The 18,564-nt window shown below is 43.4% G+C and overlaps 1 protein-coding gene across 1 annotated transcript in view; it reads right to left on the bottom strand.

Moving 5' to 3' along the window:
* Positions 1-5,420: 5,420 nt before the first annotated feature.
* Positions 5,421-18,564, bottom strand: part of LOC115131709 (syndecan-2-A-like) — a 33,939-nt gene continuing 20,795 nt past the window's right edge. The window contains exons 2-5 of the mRNA XM_029663648.2: positions 14,741-14,855; positions 13,735-13,904; positions 11,930-12,059; positions 5,421-7,705 (exon numbers count right to left, since the gene is read on the bottom strand). Of these exons, the coding sequence (XP_029519508.1) occupies positions 7,542-7,705; positions 11,930-12,059; positions 13,735-13,904; positions 14,741-14,855 (579 nt within the window). The 3' untranslated portion in view covers positions 5,421-7,541. The remainder of the gene's footprint in view (positions 7,706-11,929; positions 12,060-13,734; positions 13,905-14,740; positions 14,856-18,564) is intronic.

Here is an 18,564-nt window from a genome sequence, read left to right as displayed (position 1 = left end):
GCAAGGGATATCATTCGTTATCATCTCACAGCCATTTAATGAGTAAGATTCTAATTCTGCTATTTTTACAAAACTAAATCCTTTTTTTACCATTTTGTTTGACATTTGAACTAACTTTGATTGCCAGATTTACGGCTTTGCTCAAACTGAGACACCGTTTAAAGCTGCATTATGTAACTGTTTGGGCGACCCAACCAAATGCACATAGAAATAGATCTGTCATTCTCATTGAAAGCAAGTCTAAGAAGTGTTAGATATGTTCTATATGCGCAATTTCTACGCATCCTGTTCCTATGTTGTTTGCGTCTTTTACTTCCGGTTTTGTACACCAGCTTCAAATAGCTGAAAATACAATATTTTTGGTTATTGAAAATACAATTGAAGTCAGAAGTTTACATACACCTTAGCCAAACTGACCTAAAACAGGGAATTTTTACTTGGATTAAATGTCAGGAATTGTGAAAAACTGAGTTTAAATACTCAGTTTTTCACAATTCCTGACATTTAATCCAAGTAAAAATCTGGAATTTTTCAAGCTGTTTAAAGGCACAGTCAACTTAGTGTATGTACACTTCTGACCCACTGGAATTGTGAAACAGTGAATTATAAGTGAAATAATCTGTCTGTAAACAATTGTTGGAAAAATTACTTGTGTCATGCACAAAGCAGATGTCCTAACCGACTTGCCAAAACTATAGTTTGTTAACAAAAAATGAGTGGAGTGGTTGAAAAACAAGTTTTAATGACTCCAACTTAAATGTTTTTAAACTTCTGACTTCAACTGTATATTTTACAGCTGTTTAGACGGTACAATTATTCTCTACACTTTAGATTTTGTCACATAAACTGAAATTAGGATAACTATTTGAATTTTATCAACAAGGAAATGGAAGAGCGATTTCAGCATATTGCACCTTAAAGGAAAAAAATGGCCCCAATGTAGGTTTTGCTGTCCAACGATCCATGTAACATCCCTCTAGGTTTAACTCAAAAGTTAATACGCAAAGGAAACTATGAAACTTTATAGTCTGCGTTGGCTTTGTCAATGATTAAACGAGTTACAGCCAGGTATGTGATACATTAACACCATTCTCATCTGAGCATCGGAAATGTTCAAAACTTGATTAAGCTAAATCTGTAAGCATAAATCGTGTCATTACCGTAGGTTCATCTGAAAACGAAAGCTGTTAAGGGTTTCAGAGATCACAAAGTGTGTTTTTCACGGGATTCTGACACTAAACGTAGTTTCAAGTAGCTAACTGTTCAAATGATGATAAATGTCTTGCCTGGAGAAAGACAGTGCATGATATACACTACCAGTCAAAGGTTTGTCTTTATTTGTACTATTTTCTACGTTGTGGAATAGTAGTGAAGACATCAAAACTATGAAATAACACATATGGAATCATGTAGTAACCAAAAAATGATTAAACAAATCAAAATTAGTTTTATATTTGAGATTCTTCAAAGTAGCCACCCTTTGCCTTCATGACGGTTTTGCACACTCTTGGCATTCTCTCAACCAGCTTCATGAGGAATGCTTTTCCAACAGTCTTGAAGGAGTTCCCACATATAATGAGCACTTGTTGGCTGCTTTTACTTCACTCTGCGGATGCCAGGTCATCTGATGCAGCACCATCACTCTCCGTCTTGATCAAATAGCCCTTACACAGCCTGGAGGTGTGTTTTGGGTCATTGTTGAAAAACAAATGATAGTCCCACTAAGCGCAAACCAGATGGAATTGCATATCGCTGCAGAATGCTGTCATAGCCATGCTGGTTAAGTGTGCCATGAATTCTAAATAAATCACTGACAGTTATCACTGACAGTATCACCAGAAAAGCACCCCCACACCATCACACCTCCTCCTCCATGCTTCATGGTGGGAACCACACATGCGGAGATCATCTGTTCACCTACTCTGCATCTCACAAAGACACAGCGGTTGGAACCAAAAATCTCTAATTTGTACTCATCAGACCAACGGACAGATTTCCACCGGTCTAATGTTCATTGCTCTTATTTCTTGTCCCAAGCAAGTCTCTTTTTCTTATTGGTGTCCTTTACTAGTTGTTTCTTTGCAGTAATTCAACCATGAAGGCCTGATTCCCGCAGTCTCCTCTGAACAGTTGATGTTGTGATGTGTCTGTTACTTGAACTACTTGAAGAATTTATTTGGGCTGCAATCTAATTTATCTTATTAACTTATCCTCTGCAGCAGAGGTAACGCGGGGTCTTCCATTCCTGTTGCGGTCTTCATGAGAGCCAGTTTCATCATAGCGCTTGATGGTTTTTGCGACTGCACTTAAAGAAACATTCAAAGTTCTTGAAATTTTCCGGATTGACTGACCTTCATGTCTTAAAGTAATGATGGACTGTCGTTTCTCTTTGCTTATTTGAGCTGTTCTTGCCATAATATGGACTTGGTCTTTTACCAAATAGGGCTGTCTTCTGTATACCACCTCTACCTTGTCACAACATAATTGGTCTGCTCAAACGCATTAAGATGGAAAGAAATTCCACAAACAAACTTTTAAGAAGGCTCAACTGTTAATTTAAATTAATTCCAGGTGACTACCTCATGAAGCTGGTTGAGAGAATGCCAAGAGTGTGCAAAGCTGTCATCAAGACAAAGGGTGGCTACTTTGAAGAATTTGTTTAACACTTTGTTGGTTACTACATGATTCCATATGTATTATATCATAGTTTTGATGTCTTCACTATTATTCTACAATGTAGAAAATAGGTTAAAAAAAATCAAAAACTTGAAAGAGTAGTTGTGTCCAAACGTTTGACTGGCACTGTATGTGTTATAGAAATTGTTGCGCAACCTTAGAAGACAACATTCGCCGTATCCATACATTTCTTGTGCCTCGTTGGTACAATCAACAGGGAGGAAACAGTAGTTCACCTCCCCACAGGGGCCAATTACAGTATCAGGCCATTTTGCGGGGGGGAGACGGCTTTTCTTTTCCTTTTCACTTCCTCGCCTGTCAAAACTTGAATCCAATAAAGTGTCTTCAGCAAATGAACAGCTCTTTGAATGACTTTCTCGCAATGCTGAGAATGAAGAAAAGTGGGCAATGGAGAGAAACATGCTGACCGTATGAGTGATGTAGCGGCAACAACAACAAAAAAGGGTGGGTAAATAGTGTTTACGCCGAGAGCATTACAAACGTGTTATCTGACCTTTAGGGTACTTGTTGTGGCGTGAAGCTAGAAGTGGGGAGTTTGAAGGTGCACCGGAGGCGGTATTGTTGGGAGTTTAGGCCAGAAGAAAACTATTTGGTACATAACTAAGGCCCCTACAATTTTTCTTGGTGCGCTTTATAGGGCGGCTGTGGTGCAGTCACACTTCATTACACCGTGTTCAGCTGACTTTGGTCTTAGATCTGTCTGGTCAATTCGGATGAAGTATCTGTAACGGTGGAAGAAGGTGAGGACCAAGGTGCAGCGTGGTACGCGTTCATCCGTTTAATAATGGAACTGAACACTGATTAACAAAAACACAGAGAACAACCGAAACAGTTCTGTCTGGTGCAGACACAAAAACAGAAAGCAACCACCCACAACCAAAATGGGGAAAACAGGCTACCTAAGTATGATTCTCAATCAGAGACAACGAACGACACCTGCCTCTGATTGAGAACCATACTTAGGTAGCCTGTTTTCCCCATTTTGGTTGTGGGTGTTTGCTTTCTGTTTTTGTGTCTGCACCAGACAGAACTGTTTCAGTTCTTCTCTGAACCAAACACATAGAGATATAACATAGAAAAAAGAACATAGACTACCCACCCCAAATCACGCTCTGACCAACCTAACACAAAGACATAAAAAAAGAACTAAGGTCAGAACGTGACAGAATCAGTCCAGAAATGCAGTCATTTAGCTACCTTGCCATTTGGCACAGAACAGCTTAGAACTAAGCTCTTTCCACTGATGCCTAATAATACCATCCATCCATCCATACAACCATTCTAACCACCTCTTCTTGGCACAGATGTTTGGCAATGATAGGTGTTGTCCAGTAAGGTTCCTGTGGTGTTTGACCCCGTTTGTGGCCCTACAGATGGCTATATAGTACAGTGCAGTGGCCCAGTGGTGTGTCAGTTGGCTGTGTTTGGTTCACTGAGGTGCTATGGGTCCACACCGGCCCTGGCTTAGCCTCCAGCCATGAGTCCTTATGAGGCTTGACAGCGTGTTTACTTTGGACGCCATTTCCTAGAAGTTTCTGCATGGTTTGGCGCTCACTAACAGTTGATGGCCGGCCTCTTTATTGAATTAGTTCTGTGTCAGAGCGTGAGAGTGAGAGAGGGAGAGAGATAGAGAGAGACGGAGTGGCTTTTGTCCTCTTTCGACATCCACCTAAACCCCTTCCCCTACTCTCTCTCCTACTGAGAGGGTCATGAATTTATGTTCCACGCTCTGACATATGCACGCGGACACTAACCCCAACACAAACATCAACAGAGTCAACCATTCAGGGGGTTATACATTGTGGTCGCACACAAACAGAAGTGGGGAAACGGGATGGATGTGTCGGAGATCCTATTGGATCTCTGCTTTATTCTATTGAGATGCCTCTCTTTGCGATGTGTTGTACATGTATCGCTTCCGGGGCAAATATCACATACTGAGGTATAATGACCTTGTCCTGTATAGAGAAGCGTGTTCGTACAGCGAAACGACCCGCGCTTCAACCAGTGATAGCATGTCTTCCTTGACCCATTGATCAAGCAAGAAAAGACACACAAACTCACATACGGTACTCTCCCACGCTACCACCTATAGCACGCCCACATCCCGCATCCTCCCACTTCTTCAAAGAGAATACAAATGGCTTCTTCAATCCCAACACTTTGAAGCATGGAGGTCCTCGCAGCCATTATTCAACTGGAGCGTGAGTAGCCCCATTCTGAATGAGCTAACCTTGATCGCATGCTAGTTGTAGTGCGCTGGCACTCTAAGCCAAGATTTCAGATGATCTTTAACCTGTCATCTATGACGGATCCGGAAGCCTCAGGAGCACTATCTCACTACTGTAACAGATATGGAAACCAAATGCACGATAATCCCCCAGTTAGCACTTTACATCACCATTATACTAATCTCAATCCAGAGCCCATTCAGATTAGTTCAGTAAAATGATAATGCTTCGCCCATCGCTCATAAAGATTAGTCATCACACTGATAATCCCAAATCGAAGCCAAATGGTTATTTATCGGTTATTGGGTGGCGATATATGTGCTGACGGGTAAGTAATGTATGCTTTTATGGTATATAGTTGATGTTATTCATTACCTAGATGTCAGCGTCTGTAAAAAGGCGTCTTGGGGAACCAGTATACAGTATTCCTCGGTCATTGATTGTGGCCTGAGGGAGGAAAAACAGTGAAGAGAAAAGACACTGAGATCGATATTAGGCCACAATGTTTATTCAGTAGTGTTGTTTCAACGTATAGGTACAATACTGTCTGCTTTTGTAAGACAAAAAAAAAAAATGCCAGTCATTATCATCACCCCCCTGGTGTAATGTACGCACCTCCCTATTCTCTCCAAGAGAGCGAGTACATTTCCAAATGGTAGGCACTTTGAAGGTTTAAAACATTGGTGAATATACATTTGTATATATAATATATCTTTTCATATACTAATAAGCAATTGGACTCAATGGTCAGAGCTCTAATAGAAATAAAAATATATATATTTTTTTAAACAAAGAAAGAAATGTGGCCATAATGGGAATATGTATAGTGATGGTGAGAATACCGTCTTTGGGTTTTGTTTATGCAGTTCAGTACCTTCCTTTCTATGATAAGCTGAGAGAGGGGGGGGGGGGGGGGGTTGCATGTAGAGGGCAGAAGCTTGAGGGTATAGCAGAGTGGGGAAGGAGGAGGAGGAAGGGTTGCATGGAGGAGGATGGCCTCAGATTGGTGGTAGGAGTTCAGATGACAACATCTATTTCACATTACCGTACAGCTCAACATCTCAAAAGGCAACTTCACTATCTGTTGTACCTTTCTCCTCGTTGCAGGTTCATGCAGAGGGGACCGTTTTAATGAGAAAGGGTGACGGCAACAACAGGTCAATCCCGTACCTTTGTACCTTTGTTGATACATGTTTTGTGCTTGGTAACCAACCTCACACTGTCTGATAATCGCTCTCAGGAAAGCTCTTCCCCGGTAAACAGAGCAATTCTGCGGACCAGCACCTGTATTGGCATTAGCTCAAATCGAGATGCATTGACTGACCACAACACTTGAAGCTTTAGAAAAAGGATCCAAAGTTCCATTTCACTCTTAACAACTGGTACTGAACCACTGGGAACATCGCCGCCATCCGCACAGAGCTGACTCATTTCAATTGGCAGCTGGTGCGTGTCCAGTAGTACATAACAGGCCGCCAGAAAGGATCTCCTGACTAAACCAGCGACACGGGGAGACAAAAACACTGGGCGCGCTGGCAACACAGTGGAGTGAGACAAAGGGGAGGGGCCGACAGGTCCATTGGCTCTGGTCCAATCTGATTACCATGAGGAGATGGAGAGAGTGCTGGGGGTGAGAGTCAGAGGTGGTATAGGCAAAGTAAACTAGGGGGAAATATTGGGGGTGGAAGGGAGCCAACGCCCCTGAGCCAAATTTAACCCCAAATATACTAAACACTCTGAGCTGAACGAGACCAGCAGAGGAGCAATGCAGTGAATGTGAAACATCCACAAGACACACTGTAAAGTAGATCTTAGATCTTTTTCTTGAGCCCCTGCCACATCTTCGCTTTTAAAGACCAATTCCCGATTATAAACACGTACGCTGTATAAGAAATGGTTTTGACCAAAGAGAAACATTGAAAGATAACAAAACAAGACAAACAAAAATTAAATTAAACGCTCACTTTCCACTAGATGGGTGTGAGAGCAAGAAAATAAACATTGTAACCTGAAGGGAGAACATTTACATTGACCGTTATCAGCGTTAATATGAAGACGAAAGTACTTCATGAAAACTACAAAGGCATTTTTTTTTTTTTTTTTTACATCAGAAAAAAAAAAGATAAATTAATGAAATACACATTTTAGAGATCAATGTCAGACATGCTAGGACAAAAAAGAAAAAAAAATATGAAGTAGGATTGATACAGAATAATTATATTCAATTATTTCCACTTTTAAAAATATTCTTTACAAATACATACTGCTACAGTTAAATAGTAGTCAGTGACTAAAAACAGCTCCTTTGACAGAAGACAGATGGAATCAGTTTTTCTCACCTTTACAGATTGTGTTTTTTGTTTAGTTTTTTTCAGCCTTTTCAAATAATACACAAAATGTTTAAATACACTGAGATTTGCCATAAAATAAGCAATGCTTGGCTTTTCATTTAAAAAAAGAAGAAAGAAAATGTCTTAATTACAATACTCTATGCAAAAGCTTTCCTTTATGTATTTTTTTTTTGTTGTTGTAATTTAACAGCTTTTGTCGTTGTCATGGACTGCCATAAACTGTCACTGTGATTTGTCAATCTTCTCGCGAGGGGGCGGGGCTTTAGGCATAAAACTCCTTGGTTGGGGCCTTCTGATATGCTGCCCCAGAGGGTTTCTTCTCTCCCAGGTCGTAGCTGCCCTCATCCTTCTTCCTCATGCGGTAAACCAAGAGGAGGATGAGGAAGATGGCAAAGAGGAAGCCAATAACTCCGCCCGCAATGACAGCTGTGGACAGAGATGAGAGGTTAGAGGTCAAAGGCTATTCAGAGGACACTGAAGCTTACAGCATCTAGAGAGGGAAATTTGAATGCACTGTAGCCTTTCGTAAACAATCTACCTGTCAAGCTACTCAACATTACTCCCAGATCTTGCCCTTTTTTTCTTGTGTGCTAATTCTTTACATAGGCTTTCGTGATTTTCTCATTAATACTTGTATGAGGTTTCTTTATAGACCTTAATCTGTTTTAGGTCCCTCATGACGAAACAATCTCCCCTCTGCTTCAGTTTTATTTCAACATCTTGGACTGGCCCCTTGGGTAAAAAGAAACCTGCCACTCTTCCAGCAAATTACCCTCCTGGAAACCGGGCAGTGCCTCGGTGTGGAGCGGATAAATGTACATGAAATGACGACAATTAGAGTTGTGGGAGCCATGGGGGACAGGAAGAGGAAAATTAGAGGTATAGAGGACAGGAGGAGGTTAGCTAGCCACGTCTGTTTGCACAGTGGGCTGGGCCTTCCGGTCTCTGGGTTTTACATTGAGTTAATCCACAGTATTTACAGGCTTGTCAAGGCCCGGGTTTCAGTGGATGTGGCCAACGTGACAGTAATTGAAAACAAATGAAAAAAGTAGCATACCTAGCAGACAGACTTTGAAAAGTCAGGGCCTCACATGTCTACAGGGTAGATCATTTGAACAATTTTGAAATACACTAGTTAGACAAATATTCAAGTTTGGATGTAACTTTTAGAAATGTCAAACTTTGGAATAAACATAAAAATCCAAATGCGCAAAGGCAACTAACTGGATGGATGTTTGTGGGATACACACTACATGACTAAAAGTATGTGGACAACTGCTCGTCGAACATCTCATTCCAAAATCATGGTTATTAATATGGAGATGGTCCCACCTTTGCAGCTATAACAGCCTCCACATACTTCTGGGAATGATTTCCACTAGATGTTGAAACATTGCTGCGAGGACTTACTTCCATTCAGCCACAAGAGCATTAGTGAGGTCGGGCACTGATGTTGGGCGATTAGGCCTGGCTCGCAGTCGCATTTCCAATTCATCCCAAAGGTATTCGATGAGGTTGAGGTCAGGGATCTGTGCAGGCCAGTCAAGTTCTTCCACACCGATCTCGACAAACTATTTCTATATGGATCTCGCTTTGTGGGGGCATTGTCATGCTGAAACAGGAAAGGGCCTTTCCCAAACTGTTGCCACAAAGAAGGAAGCACAGAATTGTCTATAATGTAATTACATGCTGTAGCGTTAAGATTTTCCTTCACTGGAACTAAGGGGCCTAGCCCGTATCATGAAAAACAGCCCCAGACCATTATTCCTCCTCCACCAAATGTTATGCATTGGGGCATGTAGCGTTCTCCTGGTATCCGCTAAACCCAGATTCATCCGTCGGACTGCCAGATGGTGAAGCGGGATTCATCACTCCAGAGAATGCGTTTCCACTGCTCTAGAGTCCAATGGCGGTGAGCTTCACAGTACTCCAGCTGATGCTTGGCATTGCGCATGTTGATCTTAGACTTGTGTGCAGCTACTCGGCCATGGAAACCCATTTCATGAAGCTCCCTACGAACAGTTCTTGTGCTGACATTGCTTCCAGAGGCAGTTTGGAACTCTGTATCGAGTGTTGCAACCGAGGACAGATGCTGCTCCTAGATGTTTCCACTTCACAACAACAGCACTTACAGTTGATAGGGACTGCTATAGCAGGGCAGACATTTGACCAACTGACTTGTTAGAAAGGTGGCATCCCATGACGGACGGTGCCACGTTGAATGTCACTGAGCAATTAAGAACGGGCCATTCTACTGCCAATGTTTGTCTATGGAGATTGCATGGTGGTGTGCTTGATTTTCATACACCTGTCAGCAACGGATGTGTCTGAATGAGCCAAATCCACTCATTTGAAGGGGTGTCCACATACTTCAGTGTATTTCCAGCACAACTATATTGACGTCCGAATTCATCCTCATCCATTTCACTTCTTCCCAGGAACTAACAGACGGCTGTCACAACAAAGCAGAACTAAAGTAGCAATCCATTTGTAGCACACGACATGTGTATCTCTGACACTGAAGGGAAAACTGCATCAGTGAGTGTGATTTCCAGTCAGATCATTTCCCTAGTTCGCATTTCGCTAGAGCCGGGGAATTAACACTAAATTGGAGCAGACCGCATCATGAACTCTGGAAGGTCCCACTGAGGGGTAATTTAGTTTATATATTAAACGGGTTATTTTCAGGAGCTGTAGAGAGCTTAGAGAACTTGACAGACGTGGGGAGAAATCCCCCCTTTGCCCTTAGATGTGTGTTTTCTGCACCATTACTACCCTGACCTATTAACAGCACGATTAAGGAATGATCGGGAAACAAACGAAATGTACAACATCAATGTTAAAACGACTGTATGATAGATGATTAGGTGTTTTCATCAAGAGTCCCGTTGCAGAGCGTAGATTAGCGAAGATGCAACCAACTAAATGTGCCTGACATCAAGCAGACACATTTTGGCATCGATCCAAGCATGGCACCTGACCTACTTCATAATCAAAGACGTACTCAACAACTCAGTGGAGAATTCAATTTGCAGTCCAGTTACCTGACAGTAGCTAGGTTTCCATCCAATTGGAGACAGATTTTAGTGTGAGTATTCAAAAATCTGCATAAAAACAATATGCGCATTTGTTCCCCCCATCAAATGTACTGTGAGCGATGACGTAATGCACATAAAAACAACTTTTGCGGTTAAATTCCAATGTACTGAATTAAAAAGGAAGTGAAATTAGTTTCCATCGCATTTTGAACTCTACTGATGGCGTTGTCACAAAAACAATTGTGTTATACAGCAAATGTGCTCACTCTGAACTTGGCAAATGCCCTCTAGCCAACAGCACGCAGATACAGTGCGGATAGGCTACCTACAGTGCCTTCAGAACGTATTCAAACCCCTTGACTTACTCCACATTTTGTCATGTTACAGCCTCTATTCAAAAGGGATTAAATCCATTTTTTTCTTTGCCATCTACACACAATACCCCATTATGCCAAAGTAAAAACATGTTTTTTACATTTATTTGAGCAAATATCTCATTTACATAAGTATTCACACAAATGATTCAAGCTCTGTCAAATGGCCATTTTCAAGTATTTTAAGCCGAATTAAGTCAAAACTAACTGGGCCATTCAGGAACATTTAATGTCGTCTTGAAAAGCAACTCCAGTGTATATTTGGCCTTGTATTTTAGGTAATTGTATTCCTAAAAGGTGAATTTGTCTCCCAGTGTCTGTTGGAAAGCACTGAGTATACTACTTTTATAAAGCCAGCTTCAGTTAGCTTCACATTCTAGCTCAGGCTTCATCCATACTATGACTCTAGCTGGCTTGTCATATGTGGCTAGGATTTTTTGCTTTGCTCTATTCCGTTTTTTTTATCCTAAAAAACTCCCTTGCTGATGACAAGCATACCCATAACATGAAGCAGCCACCACCATGCTTGAAAATATGAGGAGTGGTACTCAGTGATGTGTTAGATTTTCCCCAAACATAACGCTTTTTATTCAGACAAAGTTGATTTCTTTGCAAAATTTTAGCAGTTTTACTTTAGTGCCCTATTGCAAACAGGATGCATGTTTTGGAATATTTTTTATTCTGTACAGTCTTCCTTCTTTTAGTATTGTAGAGTAACCACAATGTTGTTGATCCATCCTCAGTTTTAAGCTTTCACAGCAGTTCACAACAGTTTAAACTCTGCAACTGTTTTAAAGTCACCATTGGCCTCATGGTGAAATCCCTGAGACGGTTTCCTTCCTCTCCGGCAACTGAGTTAGGAAGGACGCCTGTATCTTTGTAGTGACTGGGTGTATTGATACACCATCCAAAGTGTAATTAATAACTTCACGATGCTCAAAGGGATATTCAATGTTTGCTTTGTATCGATTGCCATGTCACCCGAATAAGACCCTCGATATATATTCGAAAATAGCATAAAGCTTAAGTACTTTAGGCGCATAAAAAGGTTAGATGGAAACCAGGTTGGTCATATAAGAAATTCAACCTAATTTCCTATTTAAAAGATCACAACTCATAATCAACCTCTAGTCGATCACAAACAGTAGTCTAGTGTAGATGTGTAGACGCAGGTGCAAGGACTGCATCCTGTGTCCACTGTCCAAACCACCAAACCCCAGTGTGGTTTCTGTACATACCTGCCAGCACCTCTGTTCTCTGGAAGAGGTTTTCCGAACGCACCTCGATGGGCTCCAGGGGGGAGCTGGGGACGCCGGTGGTGCTGGTGATCTGGTTCTTACGCTCGTCCTCTGTGACGGGTACAGGGGGCTGGGAGGAGAGAATGAAAGAGTTACAGATTGAGGGATACATACGGGTTCTGTACCAACATAATGGCCTGGAGCCTCATTTGTCAATCGTGCGTAAGGCACAAGTCGGGCGTAAATCGGCAGGATCATTTCCGCGCAAAGTGCGGGATTTAGCAACGTTTCCTCGACAGTGTGCGTACGTTTACGCACAACCGTGACCATGTGTACGCATAGTGCCAAGTGGTGGAATAAGTGAACTGCTTGTCAAGCGTGGAATGTTGAAAATGTCATAATAAGTAATCATTCAAGAAAACGTCATTGTATTTACATTTGACCACGTCAGTGCATTTGTACGATAACAGTCCATATAAAGTAGAGTCATTTGTTCAATTAGAGGCACGTGTGAAAGTGAAACTATTGTTGAAACACTATAAAAGTCTAAGATGATGGGGAATCGAATGAGAGGCTAATCTTGCTCTGTTGGAAGATTCAGCACACGCTGCATTTTGCAGAGATTGTGTTTTTAGAGACGTGCTATCCACTCTTGTGTTTTTGGCAGCGGGCGCTTGCCAATCGGCATCTTTCAGCCCTCGATGAGCCAATGTTTTGGATGCAATTCTCAGCAAAACAAAATGTACAATCTCCATACACCATCGCACAACAGGTTGAAGTCAAGAGGGATTTCTTTACCATCAATGGGTTCCAAAATACGACCGGAGCAATAGAGGGCACCCACGTGGCCATAAAAGCACCATCCCAAAACGAGTTCAACCCTGTAAAAGGCTTCCACTCTTAATGTGCAGGTGATCAGTTAAGTGATGCGCAAAAGACGCTGCTGAGATTGGTGGCCAGGTGGTACGCACGACTCGTTCGTTCGGCACGACAGCGATGTCGGCCTATACGCCTACAGGAGGGCGCTGTTGAGGATGAGGGGCTTATCGGTGAGTATATTTTCCATCGCTAAAAGCAACTAATTGTCCTAATGGTCGTCTCTTTATAGCTGTGTTTTTACTTCTAACGGTCAAGCCACAACTGAACGAGCCAAATAAAACCTTTTGGTTGCTTTTTTTTGTTTTTGCGACGTTGTATTTCATGGTACGGCGTTGTATACTCCCCACGGGCTTTAAAGGGGTGATATTTGAACCATATTTGGTTAATTAGGGTTGTTTGGATATGCAAATAGCCACGGTCGTATTGCTACTATCCATCCCTAGTCTCTTCAGATCCGTAATGATTGAAGGGGCTAGGGGAACAGGAAAGGGACCACTATTGGCAACAAACCTGTGTCCCTGACTTGGCTTAAGGGGAAGTGTATACACCATGGTGGGTCCAGGAGTTGATAGTGTTCCAAAATGTGAGATTATGGCTGTTGGTTCAGTAATCCAGCATAACGTACCACAGAACAGATCAACATCAGGGGTCTAGATGACTACTTGATCCTTATTGATCCTAGAATTCCAGCATTGGGGTCAATGCATGTTCAACTATTATCTGGGGGTGGTGAATTGAAAGGCCCTCAAAGAAAATAGCAGTCAATTGTCAACCCGTTGACTGTACAAAGGAATATCTACCATATGCAGCAGATAAGGACTGGTCATAGGGCAGTTCGGGCAAATGCTCAATGGGCTGGTCCATCTTTAGCTCAGTGGGCCGCTCTAAATAGTCTGGTGTATGGGTTGGTTGTTCTGTTCCCTCACCTCTGTTCGGACTGGCTTCCTGGGCGTTTGCATTGGCAGGTCCTCTCTGGGTGTGGCTGTCTCCACTCTAGGAGTGAAGTCTTTGGTGGAGTCCTTGGTGGGTTCTGCTTTGGGAGCAATGTACAGCGTGCTCACGGTCACCGCCTCCTCGAACACCTCCTCGCCAATGCCTGCAGAGCAAGATGAAGAGATAGCACTGTTTGTACTACTTCCCCGGAACTCAATCACTTTCACTTTAATGTCTGCTGAAGGCAAAAGGTCGTTTGAGTCTGTGTTTAAGTCCTAAATCCTGCTTTTTCACAATACCTTTGTTTTTTAGAAGTACGTTACATTCGCATTCCTAATTCAATTGCAACAGACAAAAGCCACCTCCTGATATTCCCGAATGGGATGAGGTGGAGCTAATGTGAGGTGGAGCTAACGTGAGGTGGAGCTAACGTGAGGTGGAGCTAATGTGAGGTGGAGCTAACGTGAGGTGGAGCTAATGTGAGGTGGAGCAAACGTGAGGTGGAGCTAACGTGAGGTGGAGCTAATGTGAGGTGGAGCTAACGTGAGGTGGAGCTAATGTGAGGTGGAGCTAACGTGAGGTGGAGCTAATGTGAGGTGGAGCTAATGTGAGGTGGAGCTAATGTGAGGTGGAGCTAACGTGCTTCTACACCTGCATTGCTTGCTGTTTGGGGTTTTAGGCTGGGTTTCTGTACAGCACTTTGAGATATCAGCTGATGTACGAAGGGCTATATAAATACATTTGATTTGATTTGAGGTAAAAACAAGTGTTCGCTACAGTTGTCATAGCACTTTGTTACAGCCTGCTTTGCTTTGGCCGCCTGCCTGTTGTTAAAACGTTTCGTAAAAGGTGCTTCGATACCTAAGTGAAACCTCAGTTTCGACAGACACGCCTGTTCTGGGTGAAAGACACAGTATACAGCAGTGACTGTTTGTGTCCGCCAGCCTGCCTCCCTGTGCGTGTTGACCCAGTTGAAGGCTACGGTGACCAGACTCTTACCTGACCCTGACCCCGAGTTAAAGTCGTCGTCGTCCTCGGGGTAGTAACCTCCGGACCCTGTGTCGTCAATGAAAAGTTCGTCCACTTCGGAGGACGACTTGGCCGCGTCCGCTATCTGAAAGAGAGAACGACAGAAACATAAGACTAAGTGTTGGAGGATTTAGACTGTAAAGAGACCACTTTTCAGTGTGTGAGTCTGACATAACTTTCCTGTAGCCACCACTTTGTCTTGGAAAATAGTTCTAGCGGTGAACACATTCATGGATACTACGGTCTCACCTTTGGTAGGAGGCACTGAGTTTCATTGTGAAGTGAACGCCAACGCTCTTATCACTGGACTCAAAGCCGTTAGTTGCCCCAAAAAGAGTTGCGTTGGTAGTTTCGGGAACTACAGAATGTTCTGCCAGGTAGGACCATTGTGAAATGCTTGAACATCGTAGTCCGTGTACCTCCGAGGAAACTTGTCTCCACAAACCGCGCTGGATTATATCACTGTCTCAAGAGACATAACACCCATCTCTAAACAGATGAGCATTAAATTAGACGTCTAGCCCCGCCCGCCATCGTTGCCGGGGAGTGAAAGTCCATAGAAGTGTGTGTGTTTGTCTTACAGCTTAAACAGAGTAGCCAATAGGGAAGCTGAAATTGAACTATGCTGTTTGTGTGACTTGCAAAGGCATCAACCCCCTCGAGACTATAGCATGCTAGTTAATAAAATGTTATGTCATCCATCCTCAATTTCCTTTACACACAACATCATAGAAACTCTGTGTAATGACTGCACATTGGACAAAACATTGCCATTGCTGTGTGCGTGCATGTGGAATAGCTGGGTAGGCCCCATGGCAACCTCCATGGCAACCTCCAACCAACCTCCATTCAACCTCACTCAGAGCCCGGGTGTGATGTCCCCTCCATACTGATGCTTCTTAAGAAAAGGGCCACAAAAGAGGGCCAACAATAAATCATCCCAGCGTTGCTAAGGTGCTTGTGTGGTGGTGGTGCTAGGTGCTGATAAACCTGAAACAAAATGAACTGGGATTCGATTTTACACTCGGTGCTTTTCCAGAAAAGGCCAGGGAACAAAAAGAGTTTCGGAGGGCCTGACATAAGAGATTACTCTTTTCTTTGGAAGGAAGCTGTGATAAAGGTAGAAAAGTAGTAGGTTTGTGTTGTCTGTCTGTCTGTCTGTCTGTCTGTCTGTCTGTCTGTCTGTCTGTCTGTCTGTCTGTGTGTGTGTGTCTTGCATGGTTGCCTTTTTTACTATGCCTGCAATAGATGAACAACTGAGCGCACCCACACACACACACACACACACACACACACACACACACACACACACACACACACACACACACACACACACACACACACACATTATTCAATACATCACACGTATAAAGAAAGAAACACTAAACAATGACACTGCTATAGTGTACAAAGGGCAAGCACACAGTGAATCAAATCAGATATTAATTCTAGAGCGGAAATTGTCAGTAAACTCCTGCCCCCTTATCACTATTGACATTTTGAACCTTCCAGGAAGATTTGCCTTTGAATTATTCTCACAAGCTGGGAGTTCCAAGCCTAGAACACCATAACAAAGAAGTGCCATCCCCATAGAAACATTAGGCTACTAGTAATTATATTTCTACGCCATTCTCTCGTGTATGGAAACCCTCTTCTCCTTACAGATAGTGTCTTCTGTGTTTGTTTACTTTCTTTCCACAGAAAGTGAGAGGCCAGACAGGGCACCGATTCTCTTTCAGCTCGTGAACTAAATGGCAATTAGGCTATTACAGCCTAATGCTGTTCCCCCTCGTGGTGCTCTTCACAAACAAAGCCTGCTCTACACATGATCTGACTACTGCGCACTGGCATTCTTTCAACTCAAGACATAAAGGCTTTCTTCCAAGCAGGCTTTTTCTTTATAAAGACGAGGGCTCCAGAGTACGGACAGACATCTGTTAAGGCTTCAAGCATACACACACACACGCACGCGCATTTGAAATACTTTATTTGAATCCACCAATCAAATTTGCATTAAAAAAAGGATCCAAACATTTCAAAGGTCCCTGTATGTATGACACTCAAGGGTACAGAAAGCACATCCTTCTCCACGACAGCTGAAACAGAGCAGTACCTAGCCAAATGCTTTGCCCTAGTTTTTGTCAGGCCCGCAGTCTGGAGGCCACGCGCCGCACGCCTGTGTACGCGGCCGAGACTGCCAAATATCAGCCCCACCAGCTTGAACCTCCACCCGAGACTGTCCAAGCGTGCCACGCGGGGCTGGTATTTAAGAAGCTTTCTGGCAAAGGCCTGCTCCATGGAGCCGTCAAAAGAGCAGCCCACTTCCAGAATGAGCCCTTCCCCCTGGCCTCCCCCCACAACAACAATATTTGACACACAGGAACACATCATCATCATCATCATCGTCACACCAGCTTCCCCTTACACAAGAATGTTTCTGTATGTGTGCTGGTGGTGAGACTACTTCACCTCTCTGGCTATCAGGTCAACAAGGTGGTCATGTCTAGCAACGCACCAATCCTTTAATGACCAGCAGCCATTCACAACATGGACAATGGACTCCGTTACATTTGACTCATGTAGAATACAAAATGGGTCATGGTTCGCAGGGTTCCAGAGTGGTAGATTATATTTTGTTGGTAGGACTTGCAGCCTCGCCTTGGATGAGATGTTCCATCATGGGTGACAGAAGCCTCCACGACAACACCGAGATCTCACCACAACTGCATCAGAGGCCGTCACTGGCTCAGTTTGCACATCAGTCCGTGTCCACCTGAGCTCCACTCCAGTCTGGTTACACAGGTCGTTGAGGTCAGGTTGAGGTCAGGACAGTCTGACCAGACACCAAAGCCCGCAGCGCGAGTGTCCAATTTCCCATTGACATTCCTCCAGGAAGTTGTCCTCGGTGTCCATGGCTAGTGGAACCTTCCTCCCCTCTTTTCCCTTGCATTCATTTATGTGAAATTTGTAAAAAAAAAAAAAAAAAAAAAAAAAAGGCTATTTAAATAATTTTTTATTCTAGGTCTCTATAGAGTACGGACAGACATCGGTTAATGCTTCAAGCACACGCACATGCACCCCCCCCCCCCCAAAAGTGTTAATGACGTAGTCATTCTCCACCTCCAGCTATGACCCTAACTAACACAGTGAGAGTGGTCGGATACAAAACATACAATCCCTCTCCACTGGTATGAATAAAGGGGAGAAAGCCCGTAGAGAATTCACACAGCCAATCAGAGCCTTAGCCGAGACCCTAACAAGCAACGAGCAGCACCTAGTCGTGCGCCTGACCGACTGATTGACTGACAGAGAGACTGCGATAACAAGGGTCTAGCAGCACTGTGGCTTCTATTAGAACTGAACTACAGCAGTTCCTACTGTCTGTCTGCTCCTCATGAACAACTAGTGGCCAGCAGGAGGCTTGGTGGTGATGCAGTCGGTCTCCATAGAGACCTTGTCTAGGGAAAGAAACATAATAGACAAGAGGAGGAAGAAGAGAGGGGGAGGAGAGAGGAGAGGAGAGGCAGAAAGAGGAAAGAGGAGAGAAAGAGAGAGAGAGAGAGAGAGAGAGAGAGAGAGAGATTATGTGCTGCAGTAGACAATCTGTTGCCAGCAGGTTGCTTTGCTAAAAGCCTGTCAAACCACCAAACCTATGCCTGGCGGTGTCTGGAAGCCAAAGAGGCTCTCTCGATGGCTTGGGCAGTTAGCTGTGAGCTAGCGCTATTGTATGTATGTGTGTGTGTGGGGGGGAGGGAGGGGTAGTTAGAGTAGGGGATGGGTGGCTAAGGGTCGTG

Source organism: Oncorhynchus nerka, linkage group LG7, assembly GCF_034236695.1.
Source record: "Oncorhynchus nerka isolate Pitt River linkage group LG7, Oner_Uvic_2.0, whole genome shotgun sequence".
In the NCBI taxonomy this organism is placed as follows: domain Eukaryota; kingdom Metazoa; phylum Chordata; class Actinopteri; order Salmoniformes; family Salmonidae; genus Oncorhynchus; species Oncorhynchus nerka.
This window is presented reverse-complemented; position numbering and strand designations above follow the sequence as displayed.